The sequence below is a fragment of the Diospyros lotus genome, chromosome 14 (genome assembly GCF_014633365.1).
Source record: "Diospyros lotus cultivar Yz01 chromosome 14, ASM1463336v1, whole genome shotgun sequence".
Lineage (NCBI taxonomy): Eukaryota > Viridiplantae > Streptophyta > Magnoliopsida > Ericales > Ebenaceae > Diospyros > Diospyros lotus.
Genome location: NC_068351.1, coordinates 35454455 through 35480644, shown reverse-complemented (window position 1 = coordinate 35480644; position 26190 = coordinate 35454455). Strand labels below are relative to the sequence as shown.

Sequence of the window (26190 nt, the reverse complement as noted above, 5' to 3'; positions counted from 1 at the left end):
GATGAACAAGTGGTTATGATACACGTGTGGGGCCGTGGGAACAGCACGCTCCCCCTAACGGCTCCGGGTAGGAGAGGTGAGTTGGCAGCAGTTACCAGGGGCACACGTGTCCTGTACGTTCACTCCAATTTTCGACGCATTGTTGTAAATTTACTAAAGACACCCTCTCAAAATCTTATCCTTTTATAAATATTTAAATTTTAGGATTCAAGGTTTAAATTTTAAAGTATAGTATTTAAATTTCGACCCAATTTAATAAAAAATTAAAAAATTTGGTCTAAATTAATATCTAATAAATTTAATTTAGTATCTAGTTTAAAATATTTAGGATTCAAGGTGAAGTTAAAGGTTTGGTCTTGAAGGCTTGTCCTGTTTTGGAGCTCTGGGAGTTGTTGAAGACTCTCTGATTGTCCACGGGGCCTTGTAGAGAGTTTAGCTTCTTCAAGTTTAGTTTATAACTTGATAGAAAAAATGATGTCTGATTTGGTCTGTTTATGTGTTAAGAAACTCCCTAATCTTCAAACATTTACCGTACTTTCAATTTTTAGGTACTTTTCTTCGCCACCTAAAGTTGCCTATGGTAGTATGTTGACTGTGAAGAACGAATGGGAGAATCAAGCCATATCAACCTACGAGAAGACAATGGATAAGAAACTCAGTGTGAAGACATTGAAAATGGCTAAAGAGGCTTCTATATTACTCATGATGGCACATGATGGTTTTTCTGTTTCTGAATTGTGCTTGCATTATCTTATTGCATCTTCAAACCTTGATGAGGTAATTTTATCAGCTTGTATTAGTAAGTTGAATGGTTTAGAGATGTTGAGCTTGATTCAGTACCTGGGCAAGTGGTTGAAGAAATACGACAGATTTCCTCAAGCAGGGCCTTGTCCTAAAGCGGCAGAGATGTTGGGTTTGGAGGCTTGTAAGTGGGTTCCTACCCTAGAAGACGTCTTGAAATTTCTTGGCTTGGTATTGGATGAGCATTTCTCCTCACTCGTGTTGCATCCTGAGTTCCATGAAAAGCTGAGGTCTATGGAAGAACTAGTTAATTCTTTATCCTTTGAAGTGAGACTCAGTTGTTCAGTGGCAAATGTGATTGATTGTTTGAGAACAGACGGTAAAGGTGCTTAATCTGCATCCAGATTTATCGGATTGCTGCGTCATAATGACCCCTTGATGCATGCTGTAGGGTGCTAACTATTGGTGTTATTGAAAATTTGAAATATCCTTTTACGTGAATTAGAGCGAGAGAAAGTTAAAATTGCATTAAACTCTCTACCATCTGCAGAATTGAGTGTTAGGAGTTTGCTATTTTGTCTACTCAAATTTTGTATGCCATAGTTGAGTTTGCTATTTAATTCTTATGTACCATCAAGCAACATCTGTTCTGCAAATTAGTTGTGGTGGAAGGCCTTTATATTTTATATCCAAATTTTTAACGCTCATATATGTTCCCTTGATGGTGGAAGACATGCCTTTTTTTAGTTGGAAAACACATGGTTACATGTATATTATCAGAATGTCATCCAGAGAATGTTTTATGAATTTTATAGGCTAACATGGAAGGCTTGAAAATGGATGACATTGGAGACCCAATACTCTTTGCCAAATGATAAGGTTGTAGGTGTTGGCCGGAAATGATTCTTGAGGTTTAGGAAGCAGTTTTAGAAGATTCCAAACAATATATCTATTACAGACATAATAAATTTAGTTGATTGTATTCTACGTGTTTGATTTGCAGGATGCTAAAGAATATCTCCTACGGATTTATGATTAACTAGTTTATCTGTTATCAAGTTGATAAGTCACTTCCGCAGGAAGAAACTGAAATCTTTCAGTGGATGCTGTCATCTAAATTTATCTGGCTCTTATATGCTCAATTTTGAACTCCTCTTGTATTTTTCTCATAAGCAAGAAGTTTACTATATGACCAGGCCTGATTTTGTAACAAGTTCTATTACTTATTGGAATGGTTTTTGAATTTTGGGATGTGAATTTTAATCATGGTGCAGTGAAATTAAATTTTCCAAGCAAATGAAGCATAAAATCCCTACCCACAGAGGAATTCTGACTACTATTCACAGAATTGCAAACATGCTTTTGTATCTGATAGATCCTGTATGGAAGGAACATAAAAGTACCCTATTCGCTTTCCACCGACTCTTCCTTTCCTTCTCTTTTCTTTTTTCTCCTTATTTTTCCCTTTAATTGTTGATTTCTGCTGGCCACCACCCACTCCCACTCGACTTTTCTTGTTTGTCTGTCTGGTAACTTTCTCTTCCTAAAGTTATCATACGTGCCTTTTAAATCTACAAATTTTCTCTCTCTCTTGAAGTATAACCAACTAATCTAGCATGCTGGTTGAAGTAAGATACATTGGAATGGGTCAGCTTTTATAGAATGGTTTAAAAAGTTCCAGTAATTAGCTTTAGCTGGATGGTATCATCAATGAAATTCAATATTCTTCATATTAATAGAATGGTGAAGTCGAACAACAAATTCCAGCTAGATGTGGCAATACATTGGGGTTGTGGTAAAAGAAGAGGCAGGGCAGCACCGGCATTGTTAGACTTGTGGTCCAAGGATTGTAATAGCACGCTTAGGTGCCTAACACATGGGATAGTAGGAAATGGCTAAAAGGTAGAGAAATTCATGCTAGTGTCCCAGTTCCTACTGCATTAATGTTGTTGGTTATGGTTCAAAGATGCTTCTGTTGTCTGCATCAGTTGAGAGCTTCAACCATATAGCAGTACTTAAAGGGAGAGCTTCAACTGCTCCGCAACCCTCCTTATAAGAACTTCTCAGTGGCTTCAACATAGAGTTGTTCATGTTAAATCTCTATTCATATGCCAGAACTTTGTTGCAGATCTTCCTGTAAATCTAAAGAGCACCAGAATGGGGTAATCTGAAAGAGAGAGTTTATCCTTGCTCTTCCTAGAAGAGTCCATATTCATCTAGAGGATGAAAAGATACCCATACTCTGAGAGAAAGAGAGAGAGAGGAGGGGTTGTGGTCTAGGCTAATGGGGGCTGCAGTCAAATTGGGTCTCTGGAAGGGTACAATGATTCACTTCCGTTTGGATGACTACTGACTAGTGTCACCATGCTTTTTCCCGGGTCTGTTCATTTTAGCTTGGGACAAGTTAGCTGAGTAACTGCTTCTCTTCGACATTGGTGAGTCAGTTTGTCCCTTGCCCCACAAGAACTACTTGACTGGGAAATGGAACCAATGATAGAGCTATTTGATCTTCTGCACAATGATTCTGGAGTGGGGCAGAGGCTGAGGATACCCTTAATGGCCAAGGCAGTGAGAACTTAAATGGGAAGTTGTGGACTAAAAACAATGCTCCTGCCAAGGGGTTATTTTTTGTTCGGACCACAACTTTTTACTAGTACTTGGGGAAACGAGGTCATCAAGGGAAGGGTGGTGAATTGGTACTTTCTGTGCAAGAGCGTGGAGCCTGTTGATCAATTGGTTTTCGAATTGTATTTTGGTCTGGGAGATTTGAAGCCTGCCTAAGGGGTGTTAGGGGGATATCATCCCCTTATTAATCTATAAAACAATTCATAATCGAAATTTATTTATTCAAATTAAAACCCAAATTGGGTGGTACATAAGGCTTGTTGCTTTGCTCATTGTGATGTGAGCGGAGCCAGTTTACACAATTGCTAAAGTGAAATACAAAATCTGGGTATTTGTTGTTGAATTCTTCTTCTGGTGTATGAATGATTATTTCGTGGAGTAAGTATTTTTGCTGTGTGGGATTATAAGAATAATAGATGATCGTCTTTTGTCCAGTTGTAGGCGTGGGGTCCTTTTGGGTCAACGCCGCTCTTGATAGTTTTATCTCCGTGTCGAATGGATTTCTTTACCGGAATAGCATCGTCGCCGGAAATCGCCTCTTCTCCCGTCTGGAGCTCCTTCCTTGGGGCTCAAATGAAACGTTTCGGTCGGTATTTATAGTATTAGCCCCGACATTGATGTGATCGGACGGTCGATGTTGACCCGGACGTGAAATTTTTTTATTAAATTCATTTTAGCGTGTTGTTTTGGGGAGTTAGAACGGCGTCGTTTTGTGTTGCTGAATCCTTTAACAGTCCATGGTAGTGAGGATTCCTTTCTTGGTTGTGAATCATGTTTAATTCAAATCTTTCGCGCTTTTTTGTTCCCTCTTTGAGAACTCGTACAAATTCAAATTGCCGTGAACAACACGTTATTGTTATTTATGATGTATGAAAATGAAAATGATAAATATTTTTTATACGAAACGAAAACGATGAAACGAACATTCTTTTAAAAAAATAAGTAATTCAAAACGAAAAAGAAAAAGGAGAAAATGGCTCCTCTAAAAAGTTTATGTGCAACATAATTTATCATGACTGTCGACGTTCAATTTCAGTCGACCATAATTCGTTTTGGGCCGCGACGAGTAAGTCCAAAGTGTCAAGAAGAAAAAAATAAATATTTCAAACGTGAGGCAACACCAGGATTTTTTATGTGGTTCGATCAGAACGATACTTACTCCATGACCGCACTCTGATTATTTTCTCAGAATGGCAGTGTCTGATTATTCTCTTTGTCTCTACCCCTCATGATATCTTTGACTCTTATTTATACTAAGGGACCTTTATAATTTAGATAACATATAGAAATATAATGGTTACATAGTGGGGGACAGATAGCCCTTATCATCTACACAAAATCGGGAGTAGAATTCTTATTACGAGGAGCATGGGCTATTGCAAATAAAGTAAATGGTCCCTACCTCTAACTTCTCAGCAGCTTTACCACTTATGCAAGCTGGCAGTTTTAAGCTAACGACCTGGACGGTCTAGCGAATTGAGAGTTTTGTTGAGAGTTTTGTTGAGAGCTCGTCATACGATCGTTGAGAGCTCGCTAGGGGCTTTATCGAGAGCTCATTGAGGGCTTGCTTTATGAGCTTCAGATTTCGGTGGTATATGGGTTTTCTTTAACGAGGTCGCCCACGCTATTTGAGTTCCGGGCGATTGTGCCACTCCATTGAACTGAGCCTGGCCTATAAGAAGTGATGCGAGAATAACGTGAAACAATGACTAACTTCTAGCCAGATCAGATCAACTTAAGTTTAGATAGGTGGAATGTAATTAATTTAGATAATTATGTATCTACTTAAGAGTTTCTTAATGAATAATATTTTTATTCAAATATTCTATTTATTTTGTATATTCAATAACATCTAGAACTCCAATTTTTTTGGTTATATATTTGAAAAAACACCAAATCATTTTTTTTATATATATATTGGAGAGCACCTCAAGCTCTATAGATAAGTCTTTTGTCGACGACACCCATTTCAACCAGATAATTAGATGGGGAGGTTCCTCTCTTATAACAGTCACTAAGCGCGTAAATTTCTCTTTCATATATATATATATATATATATATAGAATATTGAACCTTTTTTTTTTTCGTTGACCCATTTTCGTGAAAAATGAGAAAAAAAAATTGCCGATCAAGTGTAAAGTATTATATTTGAATTTGATAGAGATCAACATACTAACAATTTCATATTTTCAAAAAGTCCCTAATAAGACTCATTCAATGTAGTATTACCAATTCTCTCTCCTTTAAACTGACAGTTTAAACTTGATGATCTCTCATAATAAATCTTTGTACAAGCACTTGGACGTAGAAATGCTCTTGATTTTGCTTTGGTAGTTACTCATTAATGTTACCACGTGGAGTGAGAACGAACTTCTAGGAAGCCTTGGAGCAAGAGATTGAGTAAATGCCACATGTGGCTGTGCCATCTTTTGCTGGGTGCTAGGAACATATTTTTGGAGGTGAGTAATATTTTAATTAAATTAAATAGATTAAAATTATTAATTTAAATTATAGATTGATTCAATTCTGTTTTCAAATTTGATAATATCAATTCAATTTAATATCCGTATCGAAAATAATCAAATTGATGGAAATATAAAAAATGATATTTTTTTATTTTTTATTTTTTTGGATTTTTTATTTTATTTTCAATTAAAATATATTTTTTTTTAATTTGACATCTATTTTGTCAGTTCAATTTGAATTTTGACAAAAAAAAAAACCATCTATCCGATTTAAGCAATTCAGTTGGTTAGATTTTTCAATTTTTTGGTTTGTTTGATTAGAGTATTTATTTCATCGATTCAGTTCAATTTTTGACACAGATTGAATCTATTTAGTTTGAGTAATTTTTATCGAATTGATCAAATGCTCACCCTTAGATATGGTAGTGATATTGTATACCTGAGATCATAACCTAATTATATCTTGTCATTCGAGAATATATGAGTGCGCTTTATATTGTGAATACATGACAATAAATGAAAATAAACTCCATTTTAAATGAAATTTAAAAAAGAAAAAAAAAACTAGTGATTGCCATGCACTGCGAACTAAATACAAGGCAACAAAGTATTAGCTTGTAATAACATATCAGACCAAGGCAGCTGTATTGAACAAGTGTCCCTGCAACAACAAGAACAAAGGTCTAATTAGTTAACACAGGAAAACATTTTACATTATCATGCCTGTGCTGCATGAAACTGCTTCCAAAAAGGGAAAAAGAAAGAAAAATTAAATGTATCACTCTTCTTTATCATAATGTAAAGCAAGAGCATCAATCATGGATGGATTAGGATGTGTCAATCTGCGAAGGAATTTGAAGATTTTGGGCTAGAAGATTTACAGCCAAAGCAAAAGCTTGAACTTCATGGAAAATCAATTATAAACATAACTATTATGCATAGAAATTCCCAGCATCCAAGCAGCAAGAGCACAAACTTTGTTGTTTCTATCATAATTTGCAAATACCGCATATCACTTGCTATATGAACATTCACAGTTTGTAAAAACTGGGATTCAAGTGTTAAATTATGTTAAGAGGCATCAGAAGGATATCTGATAAGAAAAGTTGGCAAGCCTATCTCTTGCAATGAAAACAAGTGAACTACAGTCACCCAAGGCTTTTTATTACTACGAAAACTGTCTTCTAGTTATGCCATTTGAGAACAAAACAAGTTCGTGCTAAGTAGAGCCATAATTACACCGCTGAGAACATACACAAAAGCTTCCCCCAAGCATCTTAAACAATCACCTGTCTAGAAAAGCCATCAGTACAATGAAGGTTGAACTTAAGTGGTGAATCCGGGAAGGAATCTATTTCTGCAGTGCTGGTTCTGTCAGGATGAGGAAATTGGATTCATGGGATCAACAAAAACTTGAGGTTGACAAAAACCCAATCCAACTTTTGAATCCATCCCATTTTTCCTCAGAATCCTTCTGTTAGCGTGAAAACTCGGCCTGTGAGAGATGGAGGCAATGTGGACATAGCATTTTGGATTTCCTGACAGAAGATATTGAACAAAATTATGACAAAAATTTTTTAGTTTAGATAAGCATTTATGTGACTATTATCCAACAAATCACACTAACGACAAGAATAACAGACCTCTTGATCAGATATGGTTAATCGGGATGGGCCCAAGGGATATGCCACACTAGTATTTTTTATATGATTAAATTGTGGCAAACAAAGAACCACATATCCTTTCTTTACATGCAATGATAATTCATCGCCGGCAAAGGTTCGCACAAACATCAAATCATATTCTTGTTTAGAAACTCAACCTAATAAATAAAGGCACAAAATACGGAAAATATAGGTACTGGGGGGAAATGGATGCTTACATCTGCTTGATATCTTGCTGAGAAGTGGATCAAAAGAATTGCGGTATTCTGGAATTTGTCCGCATAACTGACTATCTGGCATAGTTACGCAAAAGGGTAAAAAGGTACATCAAAAGACTAGATAGGATGTGCAAGGTTCACAATGAAAAGAAGTGTTGGTTAAAACCTCAGACAGATGAGTATGCCCATAATCTCTTGCATTCTCCACTGTCTCTATGTTATTCACATAGGTGCTCTGCATATAACAGGTCATCAACAAGGAAAATGTATCAACCAACATTTCCTTTGGAATATTCCTTTGGTCGGTGGATTAAAATATATACTAGATCATATAATGCTGCACTTTTGGAATCTGTATTCGCATATTCCAACTTCTCTGCAAGTCTGAATCATATTTTTACTTGGCATCTTAGTTCAGAACAGAAAGCAATTTGAACAAAGTGCGCCTCAAAATAAATGAATAAATTGAGGCTGTTAAGCCCCGTGCTTTAAGCACAAAGTTCAACACGAAGCTGTCACTTGGAGAAAAATACAAAGACATTTTCATGTTTGAGTATTTTCCAACACATTTGACATTGCTACTCAACTATTAAGTTTAGCTGTACAATTGAGGATAAAGTGGGATTAGAAGGCTAGAATTTGAGGATATAGTGGGATTAGAAGGCTAGAATTTATGTAGCCGACCTCACATCCTTTTTTTCTTCCCCCCCATGTCTAATGAATTTATTATGTTTCATATGCTTCCTTTTGTACCCAAAGGACGTTTCCAAAGACCACAAATGCAGACAGACTACAGTACCAAAAGTGGTATAAATTGATAAAAAGCGATCAGTGGTTCTTTTGCTGATATGCCTATTACCACTTTATGCAAAAGTTTCCACCTTACTTCGCGTCGCTTCCTGAATCCACTGTGCCAAATGATAGAGTAATTTAAAGATTTATGAAAGAAGTTGCCGATAAACCTGTTGTCTTATGCTATTTCCTTGTCTTCCCTGTCATATTCTCCATACTACTCTAAATTACTGTCTGGAAAACCCAGCAATTAGAGGCTGTTTAGTTACAGAAAACATTTTCTCATTTTCCACCTCCAATTTTCTACTTCATCTCCAGCTTTCCATTTCCACAGAAAATTTAGAAAAAAACATTCAATTGTTAAATATGAAAACTATTTTTTGTTTTTTGTTTTTTTTTGCAAAAAAACTATTTTCTTACCTAAAAAGAAATATGTCCCAAATGGATATATAAAACATGTTTTCAACTATTATGTAATGTAATATATTATTACATTATATAACCAAAGTCACTTGTTTTCTTATGACCACAAGACCACAAAACACATGAAAGAACAGTGGCAAAACTGGACATAGTAATCACAAATTATCAGGCTAGTCTACGCCCCATCACAAATTATCAGTGCAGATAAACTTTAATTGAAAGAATAGCCACACTAAATCTGCCGATGCAAACAAATGATAATTGAAAGAACAGCCACACTAAATCTGCTGATGCAAACAAATGATAAAACTTGAACAAACCTCTTCCAAACAAATAGATAATAAAGGGAGCGTTGGTTGCTAGGGGGTGTGGGGGGCAGTTTTATCACAATAAGAACAACAGTATGTCACAACTAAGCTTAATGAGATAAAATGATTAATAACAGCAGATGAGTGTACCTCCATAATGAGAATCTTTGCTCTCAAGACATCAATATTAGCATCATCAATGATAAAGTCTGACATTGTGTCTCCCGTAAAAGCAATTTCAGGCATCGTAATTGTGTATGTAATCTGCCAATGTGCAAACCCCAATATTATATTGCATGAGCTGCTCCAAACCAACCCCCCCCCCCCCCCCCCAAACAAAGAGGCATAGAAATCCATTAACAATGAAACCAGAGTAAATTTTGACCAAATCTAAACAAATTGCTGGATAGATCTTAATGAGTCTCTTTCTATCACAAAGATTCATCTTGTCATCCACCTATTAAAAAAGAATTGCTTAAATTTGGTTTAAAATGCATATCCTTCATTCCTTTTTGGGAAAAAGAGTCTTCAAATTGATCGGTATGCTTAAATTTTTCCAAAGCTGTTTTAGTACAGTTCTGTGTGGCTTCATCATTTAGAGGTTGTAAAAGATTCACTTCTTACTGCTCATGAAATTATATGAGTCCCTGCTGATAAAAAACAAAAGGAATGGAAAATTGACTTCCATCATATTCAGTTTTAACAGTAAGACAATATTTTACAAGTCACGGTAGTAGACCTGAATTAATCTGAAGAAGACAAATTGAACCTTTTCTTTGACCACGATACATACCTTAAAAACTTTATACAATTTCAGTAAATGGAAGGAAAATATCAGCAAGTGAATTTCTTAGGAAGTTCTACTCATTTTCCTTTACTTCTCTTCACTCTTCCATGGACTGGAAAGGGGATTTGAAAATTTAATGATACACCATTATGGCATGGAAAAAGGGTATAGACTAGCATAACCCCAAGAAACTAAGAGTACGAAGAAAAAGGATGTCACATTCCAGGGGTATTTTTGGTTTTCGGTAATTTTGGTTTCTGTTTTTAATTTCTATTTCTATTAGGGTTGTTTGCCTTATAGCTAGAGATTGTTAGGATATTTTTCCCTTTTATCTTTTTCTTTTTTGTCTTGTAGATTAGGTGGTTAGAGAGCTTTGTCCGGTAGCTAAAGTGAGGCTATATATATATTGTCTCAACTATAGGAAGAAGGCATGATGAGAATGAATTGAATATTTTGTTTCTCCCTAATATTTCTCCCTCTCTCTCTCTCGGTGATCGTCTCCTCCCTTATCTTCTTGTTGTTTTCTCCCTCCCAACTGATCTCTCCCCCAAGTTCTTCTCTTAATATTCCCAATTCCTTTCATACCCTAGCTCATCTCTAAGGGTGTGACAAAAGAAACAGCAAATAAGCAGTGATGAAACCTCCTCCTTGGCAATTACTTACACGCATCTTGCTGCTTCAGTATTTCTCATAATCATTATAAGCATTGAAAGGACAACATAAAAGGGAAAAAAAGAAGTTGCCCTCAAATAAATAACGAGATAGGGGTGCACAGAGTTAAATTATGTGATAATTGACAAGAACATACTACAACATCAAAAATCATTATTTTGATATGCCTACAAATATCAGTAAAAACGGACCTCCATGCCTGATGACTTTAAGTTCTTAATTTCACTGCCTGAGAGACCAATATACTCTTGCTTAAGTTTTTGTCTTACAGAGTAAATTATATAACCCTGCCAGGTCACATGCAACAATGGTTAGTTCAACTCCAGGTCTAATAGAAAATACTATTTTGAGTTGGAAGTCTGGATAACAAAAGGAAAGAACAAAATAATGTTATAGTCACCTGGCTAGGTATGACATGATAAGTCTTAAAGGCTCTTACTTTAAGATCCTTTCTCAAATAAAATTCGTCTCCTGCACAAATAACATTGTATAAAGGTAAGACAATCAATTGCATCCAATAGCAGGGCACAGAAAAAGTAAATTGATCAAATGTTAAAACAAATAGAATGATTAGGCATTACCCACATTCAAGCCAACTAGATTATGTTTCAGCTCTGATTGGTCCATTGCCCTGTGAACCTCAAACAATTTTTCCACGTTCTCTTTTATAGCTGATGGTACAATAATAGTTGGAGGAGCCATCCTGTACAAGCCACGAGTTGCCACATACATAGGAAGTCCTCCCTGAGAAATAAAAATTTAATGCCATAAGTAGTAGTACCACAACATCAAACAAATCCTGTCAGCTAAGGCTCTTGCATATGCTAGACAGATTTGACTATAATATGGCAATTTTTTTGAAGCACAATAGTCTACTAAAACTCATATTGATTAAAAACCAGTACAAAATTTGCAATCAATACTTCTAGGTTCTCATTTTACTGATTACCAATACACACCCAGTCTACACCCAATTAGAAAATATATATCACTAATTGATTTTCTCATGACCAAGTGGCTGCATAAATCATGCAAGATAAAAGAAAATTAATGTGGCAGAGACGGTTCATCAGACAATCAATAGCTTTGAGATCGTACAATTTCAAGTAAATAAAAAAGAAGAAAAATAGTGAAACTTTTCTTTTTTCATATCAACCAATCCAACTAGAGAATATTTGAATGACAAGAATAACAAGATTGCAAAACCTACACATAAGTAAAGCAAGTATAGAACTGTTGATACACACCTCTTTAAGTACAAAAGTATGAACAAAGTAAGAACATGCGGAGGCAGAAATCAACATAATATAATACATCCATATACACAATATACGTGGATTATATAGCAGAAGAAGAGCAAACAACAACAACATTCAGAGGCAGAAATCAACATAATATAATACATCCATATACATGGATTATATAGCAGAAGAAGAGTAAACAACAACAACAACAACAACAACATAATATCAAGCCTTAATCCCTAGGTCAAATTAGCTACACAATCATCTATAGCAAAGAAGAGCACAACTTCAAAATGCAATAGATCAACCATAATTGATTACAATTCAAATATCAGAAGTAACCCTAAATCATATATCGTTCATCAGAAAGTTCTAATTCCACCATGTGGAATCTGCTACATGAATTCCAACTCGCCAATCATTTTTATCTATAGCCCATTTTCTGTATTTGTAAGGCCCTTATAACTCATTTAATCCAATGAGTTTATGTTGGCAGCATTAACTAAAACAACTCTCCTCCTCTGCATGAGTTTGGAACTAACTTAAATAGGAATCCAAGGGTGGAGAGAGCCTTACTACACGAAACAAAACAAAATATATATATATATATATGATATAAGTGGTTACAAATAGCAAACAAGAAATTGAACCAAAAAACTTATATACTAATATAATGTATAATCATAAGTGATCTGCAAAACATGAATTAGCATATACAAATGATAACAACAGACCTTGATATGTTTGTGCACACAAAACTCATACTATGAATGGTGAAGGAACTACTTACAATGTGATCCATGTGGCCGTGGGATATGAAGAGAAATTGTTGGGAAATGGCTCGTTGTGGGCACCGGCCAATGTCGAAAGCCAAGTTGAGAGTTGGAAGTATTATGCAAGTCTCATGACCAGCTATTGACAGACCTTCGATTGGGTATCCAGCTATGTCTACACCCTTCTTCTTCTTCTTCTTCTCAGTCTTCTTGTTCAAAATTGAATCTGATAGTGAGTCAAAGCAACAGTATTTCTCTTCTGACTCAGAACTTGCTGTCTTTGTTTCCATTTCAATAAATTGGAGAATGCCTGGCAATGGGAGAAACAGGAAACCTTTTTTAGCTTGCTTCATAGAGTAAAAGACAAGAAACATGTTGCGTACATGTTAATCTTCTTAAAACAAAAGAAAACAGAAACAGTACAACGTGTTTGGGAACTCCAAAAACTGATGCAGGCCATCCTTACATTAAGAGGATAAATGAACTCTATTTCAAGCGGTGATATATAAACTGATATAAAGGCATCGGTTGCAAAATATTGGAAAGCAATGTCTGAAAGGACTTATACATCAAATACTATTTTTCACATATTTAAAGATCCAAAAATAAAAATCTAAAGGATGCAGCATGGCCACACCACTCCAAATAATTTGTTAGTAATCATGAGAAATCAGTCGTGCTGTTAAAAGTTGTCTAGAGTATAGGATAAGAAGATCAGTGAAAGCAGTGTATTTTGAGGGCCAATAAAGAATTAAATAGAAGTTTATATCTCAATCTGTAATTAGTAATAGTTGGGGGGTTAAACTGTAAATATCTAATAGTCTTCATTAGGATATCTGCCCACTATTATAATCTGGCAAGGGGGTAGCCGAGAGAGTCAGATTTTCTCATTCTATTTATCGAACGGACATTCATTTAGACAGAAAGGCTAGTAAGCAAGACAACTTTGTACTCTTGGAGAATGAGTGTTGGATGTACTCGGGAATAGGAGAAAATTACTTAAGCTACTGTACTGATCATTCTTGGTAATAAAGAAGGCTGCTCTTGGTGGGTGTTTGAAGGTTGGATGTAGGGTTGCAATCACTGCAATCCGAACCGAGATAATCTGCTCGTTCTTCTTGTTGGTTTGCATTTCTGTCCTGTTTTTCCAATTCCGTTTTTCTTGTTTCTGTTTCATATAATTTTCTGTTGTGCGATTGGCAAATAAATCTGAGAGGGTTTGTGAGAGTATGAGAGGATTGTTCTCACCTAAATATTTGAGTTGAGGAGGCGTTACACTAGATCCCATAAGAAAACCGATCAAGTCACACACTTCCGAATAGAATTACATAAAATGATAAGATAATGTTTAAACGTCCACTGATTCTTTCCCTTGTGCCTCGCTTGCTTCCTTAGTCCCTGGCACACCAAATATACCTGGAACGCGGAACGTTCCAGGGGCATCAACCCAAATCAGATTACAAGAATCCAAGTGAGATGTTCTTAAGAAATGGATAGCTCATGTATGAAAATGCAAGTATGCAAAAATAAAACCCCATTTGTGGAAGCCATGCCAAGGTGTTGCAATCACTCCCGCGCACGCCATGCTCACCTCAAACACGCATATGTGACTCCGCGAGTCACTCATGGCGGCCACTAACTTGCCACAACAACCACATGCCATGAAGTGATGAAATAAGTGAAATTTCATGCCAAACAAAGAAAGTAAGTGATTATGTCCACATATAACACAAATGAATCAAATGATGATCAATATGAAGCGCAAAAGATGTAGAGAACCACTCACACTTGCTATATTTCTTGTTGGTCCACTGATTTTACGAAATTTAGCACTTTTAAGCTGCAGTTTCATACAATACGGGTCACCAAACTAAAATATTTTTACATAGGATTGTAGGAAATCATTTAAGGAGAATACCATAAAAATTTCAATGCAAAAGGCCTAGCCACGCGCCCTCACGCGCCACCAGAAGGGTGGCCACGAGCGGCCACGTGTAGCTGCGGCAGGCGCGTGTGTCACATGCGTCGAGCCCCTGGTTCTTACGAATTATGTTTTTGATGTTTAAAACGGCCATAACTCCTTCATTTTAACTCCGATTCGACTTCCGTTTGAACCTACGGACTCCATTTTCAGTGTACTACGATCCTATGGAAAGAAAAGTGGCTTAGCTCTTTGGTTTCTTCTCCGTTTTTGGTGTTTCCTCAATCTGGTCTTCCTGTTTTGGCTTCTTTTGCTTCCTTTCTTTGAATTCTTTTCTCCCTTGCTTTTCTCTTCTACTTTTCCTCTACGTGGTCCTCCTCTCCAACCCTTTTATAGCCCTTTTATCTCAAAGTTCAAGAGTGCACTTATCCTTTTAGGTTGGCTATTTTCTTCCCTAGCCATAATGGCTATCTTTGAAAACTTTAGCATTTGATTCTATCTTCTTTTGAAAACTTTTACTCTTCCAATCTCATTCCTCCATTTGCCCCTTTCGTGACTTTCTAAACAACCCTTCTTATCTTCATCTTTTAGAGAACCAATAGAATTCTTCCAAATCTTCTTACTTTGAATTTAGGGTATGAGTAATTATGGTTATCTCAAACTTTAAGACTTTTGAGTTAAATCTTCCAATACAATTTCACCAACTCAAGCCTTCTCAAACAAGCCTTTATCATGACAATAAATCATCCAATACAATTTTACCAACTCAAGGCTTCTCAAACAAGCCTTTATCATGACAATTATTTGGAGAAGTTATCCTTTATTTTGCATTTAAGTCCTTAAAACCATTTCTATTTGCATGTAAATCCAAAACTTCCATTAAATCACACTTTATTACATCATCCATCCTTTACATTATATCCAACCTCTACATTAAATTTTTGGGGTATTACATCCTCCCCTCCTTAAAATAAATTTTGTCCCCGAAATTTCTTTAAGTCTCCATAAAGTCAAAGAGGTTTGGATAGTTTTGCTGAATCTCTTCTTCCCTTTCCCAAGTAACTTCCTCAATGTTGTGATGTCTCCACAGAACTTTCACTAGTGGTATTATCTTGTTCCTTAGCACTTGTTCCTTTGTATCCAAAATTTCGACTAGCTCTTCCAAGTAGCTTTCTCTCATCTGATGAACAGACCTGGCAAGCTATCTAAAAGACTCGAATGTGTGCTCATGAGTTGACAATTGGGAAAGGGTCGAAAACCTTGTTATCGATTTTTGAACGAAACATTTTGATTTCTAAGTTAAAAATATGTGCTTTAGGCCAAGAGTTAGGGCAAACCACATTGATCGAGGCACGCCAAGGCAAATAAATCATTGACCTCGAAGTGGGTTTTGAGGAATTCGCTTGGGAAAAATAGACTCTGAGTGAGCTATGAAGGAAATTTCGGGGACAAAATTTATTTAAGGGGGGGAGGATGTAATACCCCAAAATTTAATGTAAAGGTTGGATGATGCAATAGAGTGTTTTAAATGGAAGTTTTGAATTTAAGTGTAAATGGAAATAGTTTTAAGGACCTAAATGCAAATATCGTAATTGGTAAGAAAGGATAACTTGTCTCCAACAATAGGAATATTTGCAATGATAAATGCTTATTTAAGAAGTTTTGAGTTGGAGAAATGGGATTGGAAGGTTAACCTAAAAGTCTTAAAGCTTTGGTGATAACAATAATTACTTTCACCTTAAAGTCAAAAGTAAATGAAACTTGGAAGGTTTACATTGGCTTGCAAAAGAAGAGAATGATAGAGCTTATCCTAAAGCCACATGAGGGAGTATTTGGAGTTTTAAGATTGGAAGAAAGGAGAAGTTTGAATAGGAAGATAAAAATATTCAAAGGAAGTAAAGGCTTGAAGGAGAAGATGAAATCAAAATCAAAATCAAAGGATGTCATGATTGATCTTTATCCTAAAGTCTAAACCTGGAAGACTAGGATTGGCTAGGGGTTTCTTGCAAGGAAAGAAGATGATAAGGCTTATCTTGAAAGAGTATTTGGAAACCTAGGATTGGAGGAAGTGGAAGCTTGCTTGAGAAGATTGGAAGAATTTCAAATGTGTAATTATTACTTGGGTAGAAAATGAACAACTTGGAGGCCAAGTAAAATCTGGAGGATTTGGGCATTTAAAGGCTATATAAAGGGAAGAAATTAAGGCCACGAGAAGCTAAGGAGAAAGGAAAAAAAAATCAAAGAAAAAGCAAAGAAGAAATGAAAGAGAGACTTGGCTGGAAAATCGAGAAAACAGAAAGGAAATCGAAAAGGTAAGCCCATTTTCTTTCTGTGGGATCGTAGAGCATGAAAAGAGGAGTCCGTAGGTTCAAACGGAGAGCAAATCAGAGTTAAAATGAGCAAGATATGGCCGTTTTAATTTTGGGTTGCAAAATAGAGAAGGGCAGCGCGTGGCCACCCTTCCGAGGGCCCGTGAGGGCGCATCCGGCCTCCGTTTAGCCTGAAATTTTCACCGTTGTTCTCCTATTTTAATTACCTACAACCCTGTATAAAAATATTTAAGGTTGGTTCACTGAAATCCATGATTTCTGCAGAAACAGCCCCTAGTGCTCGAAACCAGGCTGTAAACCGTACTATCAAAGGGAAACGATCAAGGTGAGTGGTTCTGATGCATGCTTCCTCTAGATCATTCTTGGTTTCATTTGTGAGTTGTTCTTGTACATGTTTCTTGCTTTCCCATGATCACTCTTGGTTTTCACTTGTGGGTGGTTTGTTGCTCACGTCTTATGTTCCCTTTAATTTGAGCATATCCTTTCTACTTTGTTGTATCGGATTTGACCCTGACAGCTTTTGTGCGTGCCTGGTGGCTTGCATATCATATTCCTTCTGCTTTGTCATACATCTTGTCATTTGGTGACTGTGGCTAGTTGGTGGCTTGTTGTGTGTGAACTACCATGGGGGCCTGTGTAAGGGGGCTGACCACGTAGGCCTGTGTAAGGGGGCTACCTTGAGCTTGTGTAAGGGGGCCGAGGGGTTCATACATGGCAAGTAAGGAGGATATCTCGTGCCTGTGTAAGGGGGCCGAGAGGTTATATCTTATGTGTTTGTTGCGTTAAGCAAATCTTGCCTATTGCATATACATCTCGGTGTTTGTATTTGTGGCTATTTGTCGGGGTATCACAGAGGAGCTCTTGAGGTGAGCTGTGATCTTGGGACAGGGGAGGGTAAGCTGTGATCTGGTCTTCCTGTTTTGGCTTCTTTTACATCATTGGGTAGAGTAATGCTCTCAGCTGTGATACCACTGTAACGCCTCCTCTGCTTACACCCGTTTGTTCAACCTGCTTCCTCTGTGGACAGTCTCTTGAAAGATGTCCGACCTTCTGACAGTTGAAACACTTAAGTACCTTGGGACAATCACGGGCTAAGTGGTCACTCCATCCACAAGAATAGCATCCTTGAGTCCGGCTTTGGCATGCCCTTCCAGGATGGAACTTCTGACACTTGGGACACCTACTCTTTGGCTTAAAGTTTCCTCCTCGGACTCCTAAGTGCTGCTTCCTTCCCGCGTTCTTGTCCTCGGGTTCCTGCACTTCTGCCTTTAAAGCATTCATTCGAACAAGGTTACTTTCAACCGTCAAAGCTTGCATAACAACCTCCGAATAAGTACAGGCCCCTAAGGAACATAATGCCAGCTGTATCTCAAGTCTTAACCCACCAAGAAATTTCTGAGATTTTGCCTCTTCATCAAAATTATAAACGGGCATGTATTTAATTAACCGAGAAAAGCTATCCTCATATTGGGCGACTGACATATCCCCAGTTTGTTTCAAATTCATAAATTCTCGACTCTTTTCCAACTTTTTGCATAAAGGGAAATACTTCGTGTAAAATAATTCCTTAAACTGAGTCCATGTGACAACTGGCATACCTTGTCTCGTAGGGCCAGGCAAAGTCCTTTGCATCGTTCGCCACCAATGATCCGCCTCATCTCGTAGCATAAAAGTGGCACAAATCACTTTCTCCACACCCAATAAAGTCAAAAATCTTTTCAAGTTGCTCTATCCAATACTCACTTTGCTCGGGTCAGCGCTTGCCCTTCCTCGAAAAACAGGGGGACTTAATCGTTGGAATCGATCGATAGCATCTGGCGCCTGAGAAATACTTTGACCCGTTAGCCAAGTCCCTTGCATATATGTGACCATGTGTTCCAAAACTCGCTCCACCCGATCTATACGATCCCCACCTCCCTGACTTCCACCTTGAGAAGAATCTTCTTGAGACAGCTCTACCCCTTCTTCCTGAGGACGTCGTGTCTCCTCCTCCTGGTTGCCACCCCTTCGTCTAAGAGTTTGGGATCGACGAGTGTTCATCATCTGAAACAACCACAAAGTTTATAAGAACAATATTTAAGAACCACATGCTTGAATCCTTACCACATAGTAACTAAACTTATCTTACACAAATCATAATTAAAGCTACTAAAATCCTTAAAGAAAATAATACCACCCCTAGGGTTGGATCAACCACTCCTCACAAACTACCTTTCCTTAGGTCCTCAAATACCTGCATCTTCCAAGGATCTCAAATTCTATCCTAGCCATCCCCAAAGGTTTACATACTCTGTGCATGTCCATTTACACAGTACTATTATACTTCATATTAAACCACCATATTTTATATCACTATCAACTCATTACATCCTTGTTATATATATGCACAGCTACTATTTTGTTACATAACTGTTAAATACTACCACCTATGTCATTCAAGTTGGCTATACTATCCGTCAGACAAACCAAAATTTCAGCAGGTAAAGGGTAAGGGTTATGCCTATCCTATTATCATTAATATATTACAGCATATCCGATTAGTCCTCTATTTTACATATCTACAATCCCACAAAATTGTTTTAACTCCGGGCAAATTACTCTTCCTCAGATTCAGATGTAGAGGGAGGCGTTAGTTCCCTTTCTTCCGAAAAATCCACAAGATCATTTGCTTCTATCGACATATCTTCAAGCCCTTGATTCTGCTCCGCCTCACGCAGATGGTCTGCAAAAGTCTCAAGGTCCGGGTAGATAGCTTGCTCCAAAAGCCCATGTGCCAGTCCCTACATAGCTGGGGTCAGTATAGATACTAAGTAGCCTATCTGGAGCTCTACCATGTGTGGAAATGCTGGGCCTGGTGGAACTTCCTGTATAACTGGAACAACTAAGTCAAGAAAGGTCCCTTAAGCACCAGCAGGATGCATGACTTGTCCTTGAAGTATGGCAGTCCACCATCCCGTGATAGCCCTCTGGCGTATGTCATTAGGATCCATATCCTGTTACACACCAAAAACCTCAATATTAATCAGATCATACCTTATCTAAAACCATAATAAACCCGCTCTGATACCACTGTAACGCCTCCTCATCTCAAATAGTACGGTAGGTTTACACCTAGTTGTCCAAGAGGCATTAGGAAACCCTAGTAGCGAAAACAACGGATCGAACCTGCCGAAATATTTGTAGGGTTCCCATGCAAGCTAAATATGCACAATTCTTCCGTTAAAATAACATGTAAGCCCAGCATAACAAAAGGAGGTACAAATTTCCAAATAGTTACAGCACTTCCGAATAGAATTACATAAAATGATAAGATAATGTTTAAACGTCCACTGATTCTTTCCCGTGTGCCTCACTTGCTTCCTTAGTTCCTGGCACACCAAACATACATGGAACGCAGAACGTTCCAGGGGCATCAACCCAAGTCAGATTACAAAAATCCAAGTGAGATGTTCTCAAGAAATGAATAGCTCATGTATGAAAATGCAAGTATGCAAAAATAAAACCCCATTTGCGGAAGCCATGCCAGGGTGTTGCAATCACCCCCGCGCACGCCATGCTCACCTCAAACACGCATATGTGACTCCGCGAGTCACTCATGGTAGCCACTAACTTGCCACAACAACCACATGCCATGAAGTGATGAAATAAGTGAAATTTCATGCCAAACAAAGGAAGTAAGTGATTATGTCCACATATAACACAAATGAATCAAATGATGACCAATATGAAGCGCAAAAGATGTAGAGAACCACTCACACTTGTTGTATTTCTTGTTGGTCCACTGATTTTACGAAATTTAGCCCTTTTAAGCTGCAGTTTCATATAGTACGGGTCACCAAACTAAAATATTTTTACATAGGATTGTAGGAAATAATTTAAGGAGAATACCATAAAAATTTTAGTGCAAAAGGCCTAGCCACGTGCCCTCACGCGCCACCAGAAGGGTGGCCACGAGCGGCCACGCGCAGCTGCGGCAGGCGCGTGTGTCACACGCGCCAAGCCCCTGGTTCTTACAAATTCTGTTTTTGATGTTTAAAACGGCCATAACTCCTTCATTTTAACTCCGATTCGACTTCCGTTTGAACCTACGGACTCCCCTTTCAGTGTACTACGATCCTACAGAAAGAAAAGTGGCTTAGCTCTTTGGTTTCTTCTCCGTTTTTGGTGTTTCCTCAATCTGGTCTTCCTGTTTTGGCTTCTTTTGCTTCCTTTCTTTGAATTCTTTTCTCCCTTGCTTTTCTCTTCTACTTTTCCTCTACGTGGTCCTCCTCTCCAACCCTTTTATAGCCCTTTTATCTCCAAGTTCAAGAGTGCACTTATCCTTTTAGGTTGGCCATTTTCTTCCCTAACCATAATGGCTATCTTTGAAAACTTTACCATTTGATTCTATCTTCTTTTGAAAGCTTTTACTCTTCCAATCTCATTCCTCCATTTGCCCCTTTCGTGACTTTCTAAACAACCCTTCTTATCTTCATCTTTTAGAGAACCAATAGAATTCTTCCAAATCTTCTTACTTTGAATTTAGGGTATGAGTAATTATGGTTATCTCAAACTTTAAGACTTTTGAGTTAAATCCTCCGATACAATTTCACCAATTCAAGCCTTCTCAAACAAGTCTTTATCATGACAATAAATCCTCTAATACAATTTTACCAACTCAAGGCTTCTCAAACAAGCCTTTATCATGACAATTATTTGGAGAAGTTATCATTTATTTTGCATTTAAGTCCTTAAAACCATTTCCATTTGTATGCAAATCCAAAACTTCCATTAAATCACACTGTTTTACATCATCCATCCTTTACATTATATTCAACCTCTACATTAAATTTTTGGGGTATTACATCCTCCCCACTTAAAATAAATTTCGTCCCCGAAATTTCTTTAAGTCTCCATAAAGTCAAAGAGGTTTGGATAGTTTTGCCGAATCTCTTCTTCCCTTTCCCAAGTAGCTTCCTTAATGTTGTGATGTCTCGATAGAACTTTCACTAATAGTATTATCTTGTTCCTTAGCACTTGTTCCTTTGTATCCAAAATTTCGACAGGCTCTTCCGGATAGGTTAGATCTTCTCGTAGCTCGATAACCTCCACAAGAATCTTCTGAGTAGGGTCAGGCTCGTGCTTCCGAAGTCGAGAGACATGGAAAACATTATGTATGTTGGACATTGTCGAAGGTAATGCCAAACGGTAAGCTACTACCCCGACTCGCTCCAAGATCTCATATGGTCCAATGTATCTAGGGCTCAACTTCCCTTTCTTCTTTCCTTGGGATATTACTTGAACTACTACTGCCTTTAGTCTCCATAAATTTCGTCCAACATTGAGGAAGCTACTTGGGAAAGGGAAGAAGAGATTCGGCAAAACTATCCAAACCTCTTTGACTTTATGGAGACTTAAAGAAATTTCGGGGACGAAATTTATTTTAAGGGGGGAGGATGTAATACTCCAAAAATTTAATGTAGAGGTTGGATATAATGTAAAGGATGGATGATGTAATAAAGTGTGATTTAATGAAAGTTTTGAATTCCATTTGCATACAAATGGAAATGGTTTTAAGGACTTAAATGCAAAATAAAGGATAACTTCTTCAAATAATTATCATGATAAAGGCTTGTTTGAGAAGCCTTGAGTTGGTAAAATTGTATTGGAGGATTTATTGTCATGATAAAGGCTTGTTTGAGAAGCCTTGAGTTGGTGAAATTGTATTGGAAGATTTAACTCAAAAGTCTTAAAGTTTGAGATAACCATAATTACTCATACCCTAAATTCAAAGTAAGAAGATTTGGAAGAATTCTATTAATTCTCTAAAAGATGAAGATAAGAAGGGTTGTTTAGAAAGTCACGAAAGGGGCAAATGGAGGAATGAGATTGGAAGAGTAAAAACTTTCAAAAGAAGATAGAATTAAATGGTAAAGTTTTCAAAGATAGCCATTATGGCTAGGGAAGAAAATAGCCAACTTAAAAGGATAAGTGCACTCTTGAACTTGGAGATAAAAGGACTATAAAAGAGTTGGAGAGGAGGACCAATAGAGGAAAAGTAGAAGAGAAAAGCAAGGGAGAAAAGAATTCAAACAAAGGAAGCAAAAGAAGCCAAAATAGGAAGACCAGATTGAGGAAACACCAAAAACGGAGAAGAAACCAAAGAGGTAAGCCACTTTTCTTTCCGTAGGATCGTAGTACACTGAAAGGGGAGTCCGTAGGTTCAAACGGAAATCGAATCGGAGTTAAAATGAAGGAGTTATGGCCATTTAAACATCAAAAACAGAATCCGTAAGAACCAGGGGCTCGGCACATGTGACACACGCGCCAGCCACAGCTGCGCATGGCCACCCTTCTTGTGGTGCGTGGCTAGGCCTTTTGCACTGAAATTTTTATGGTATTCTCCTTAAATAATTTCCTACAATCCTATGTAAAAATATTTTAGTTTGGTGACCCGTACTGTATGAAACTGCAGCTTAAAAAGGCTAAATTTTGTAAAATCAGTGGACCAACAAGAAATACAGTAAGTGTGAGTGATTCTCTACATCTTTTGCGCTTCATATTAATCATCATTTGATTCATTTGTATTATATGTGGACATGATCACTTACTTCCTTTGTTTGGCATGAAATTTCACTTATTTCATGGCATGTGGTTGTTGTGGCAAGTTAGTGGCTGCCATGAGTGACTCGCGGAGTCACATATGCGTGTTTGAGGTGAGCATGACGTGCGCGAGGGTGATTGCAACACTCTGGCATGGCTTCCACAAAAGGGGTTTTATTTTTGCATACTTGCATTTTCATACATGAGCTATTCATTTCTTGAGAACATCTCACTTGAATTCTTGTAATCTGACTTGGGTTGATGCCTCTGGAACGTTCTGCGTTCCATGTATGTTTGGTGTGCCAGGGACTTAGGAAGCAAGCAAGGCACACGGGAAAGAATCAGTAGACGTTTAAACATTATCTTATCATTTTATGTAATTCTATTTGGAAGTGCTGTAACTATTTGAAAATTTGCACCTCCTTTTGTTATGCTGCACTTACATGTTATTTTAATGGAAGAATTGTGCATATTTAGCTTGCATGGGAACCCTACAAATATTTCGGCAGGTTCGATCCGTTGTTTTCGTTGCTAGGGTTTCCTAATGCCTCCTGGACAACTAGGTGTAAACCTATCGTACTATTTGAGATGAGGAGGCGTTACAGTGGTATCAAAAAGAGTTTATTATGGTTTTAGATAAGGTATGATCTGATTAATATTGAGATTTTTGGTGTGTAACAGGATATGGATCCTAATGACATACGCCAAAGGGCTATCACAGGATGGTGGACTCTCATACTTCAAGGACAAGTCATGCATCCTGCTGGTGCTTTAGGGACCTTTCTTGACTTAGTTGTTCCAGTTATACAGGAAGTTCCACCAGGCCCGGCATTTCCACACATGGTAGAACTCCAGATAGGCTACTTAGTATCTATACTGACCCCAGCTATGCAGGGACTGGCACATGGGCTTTCGGAGCAAGCCATCTACCCGGACCTTGAGACTTTTGTAGACCATCTGCGTGAGGCGGAGCAGAATCAAGGGCTTGAAGATATGCCGATAGAAGCAAATGATCTTGTGGATTTTCCGAAAGAAAGGGAACTAACGCCTCCCTCTACATCTGAATCTGAGGAAGAGTAGTCTGCCCGGAGTTAAAACAATTTTGTGGGATTGTAGATATGTAAAATAGAGGACTAATCGGATATGCTGTAATATATTAATGATAATAGGATAGGCATAACCCTTACCCTTTACCTGCGGGAATTTTGGTTTGTCTGACGGATAGTATAGCCAACTTGAATGACATAGGTGGTAGTGTTTAACAGTTATGTAACAAAATAGTAACTGTGCATATATATAACAAGGATGTAATGAGTTGATAGTGATATAAAATATGGTGGTCTACTATGAAGTATAATAGTATTGTGTAAATGGACATGCACAGAGTATGTAAACCTTTAGGGATGGCTAGGATAGAATTTGAGATCTTTGGAAGATGCAGGTATTTGAGGACCTAAGGAAAGGTAGTTTGTGATGAGTGGTTGATCCAACCCTAGGGGTGGTATTATTTTCTTTAAGGATTTTAGTAGCTTTAATTATGATTTGTGTAAGATAAGTTTAGTTACTATGTGGTAAGGATTCAAGCATGTGGTTCTTAAATATTGTTCTTATAAACTTTGTGGTTGTTTCAGATGGTGAACACTCGTCGATCCCAAACTCTTAGACGAAGGGGTGGCAACCAGGAGGAGGAGACACGACGTCCCCAAGAAGAAGGGGTAGAGCTGTCTCAAGAAGATTCTTCTCAAGGTGGAAGTCAGGGAGGTGGGGATTGTATAGATCGGGTGGAGCGAGTTTTGGAACACATGGTCACATATATGCAAGGGACTTGGCTAACGGGTCAAAGTATTTCTCAGGCGCCAGATGCTATCGATCGATTCCAACGATTAAGTCCCCCTGTTTTTCGAGGAAGGGCAAGCGCTGACCCGAGCGAAAGTGAGTATTGGATAGAGCAACTTGAAAAGATTTTTGACTTTATTGGGTGTGGAGAAAATGATTTGTGCCACTTTTATGCTACGAGATGAGGCGGACCATTGGTGGCGAACGATGCAAAGGACTTTGTCTGGCCCTACGAGACAAGGTATGCCAGTTGTCACATAAACTCAGTTTAAGGAATTATTTTACACGAAGTATTTCCCTTTATACAAAAAGTTGGAAAAGAGTCGAGAATTTATGAATTTGAAACAAACTGGGGATATGTCAGTCGCCCAATATGAGGATAGCTTTTCTGGATTAATTAAATACATGCCCGTTTATAATTTTGATGAAGAGGCAAAATCTCATAAATTTCTTGGTGGGTTAAGACTTGAGATACAGCTGGCATTATGTTCCTTAGGGGCCTGTACTTATTCGAAGGTTGTTATGCAAGCTTTGACGATTGAAAGTAACCTTGTTCAAATGAATGCTTTAAAGGCAGAAGTGCAGGGACCCGAGGACAAGAATGCAGGAAAGAAGGAGCACTTAGGAGTCCGAGGAGGAAACTTTAAACCAAAGAGTAGGTGCCCCAAGTGTCAGAAGTTCCATCTTGGAAGGGCGTGCCAAAGCCGGACTCAAGGATGCTATTCTTGTGGATGGAGTGACCACTTAGCCCGTGATTGTCCCAAGGGACTTAAGTGTTTCAACTGTCAGAAGATCGAACATCTTTCAAG

General features: G+C 37.8%; 2 protein-coding genes across 4 annotated transcripts in view; one reads left to right on the top strand and one right to left on the bottom strand.

The window, feature by feature from the left end:
- The first annotated feature begins 15 nt into the window (after positions 1-15).
- Positions 16-1134, top strand: LOC127791028 (uncharacterized). Its single transcript, XM_052320758.1, has 2 exons — positions 16-113; positions 549-1134. The coding sequence occupies exons 1-2, from the start codon at positions 16-18 to the stop codon at positions 1132-1134; spliced, it is 684 nt and encodes a 227-aa protein (XP_052176718.1).
- Positions 1135-6307: 5173 nt separating this feature from the next.
- LOC127789670 (tRNase Z TRZ1) overlaps positions 6308-26190 on the bottom strand; it is a 35465-nt gene continuing 15582 nt past the window's right edge. Inside the window, exons 2-11 of one of the 3 annotated variants that reach the window (XR_008020629.1) lie at positions 13961-14128; positions 12730-13022; positions 11277-11439; positions 11096-11166; positions 10887-10982; positions 9387-9500; positions 7880-7948; positions 7714-7788; positions 7121-7369; positions 6308-6492 (exon numbers count right to left, since the gene is read on the bottom strand). Coding sequence is in view for 1 of the 3 variants with exons in the window: in XM_052318617.1 (XP_052174577.1) it covers positions 7295-7369; positions 7714-7788; positions 7880-7948; positions 9387-9500; positions 10887-10982; positions 11096-11166; positions 11277-11439; positions 12730-13022; positions 13961-14000 (996 nt within the window). In the remaining 2 variants the exon portion in view is untranslated. Of the gene's footprint in view, positions 6493-6901; positions 7370-7713; positions 7789-7879; positions 7949-9386; positions 9501-10886; positions 10983-11095; positions 11167-11276; positions 11440-12729; positions 13023-13960; positions 14129-26190 lie in introns of those variants that run through there. The other 2 variants (XR_008020630.1, XM_052318617.1) reach the window with 2 other exon arrangements.

Excerpts from the sequence above, each read along its gene's own strand:
- LOC127791028 (XM_052320758.1), top strand. The coding sequence starts at position 16 with ATGATACACGTGTGGGGCCGTGGGAACAGCACGCTCCCCCTAACGGCT. Across the intron at positions 114-548 it reads ACCAGGGGCACACGTGTCCT|GTACTTTTCTTCGCCACCTA; the intron begins GTACGTTCACTC and ends TTCAATTTTTAG.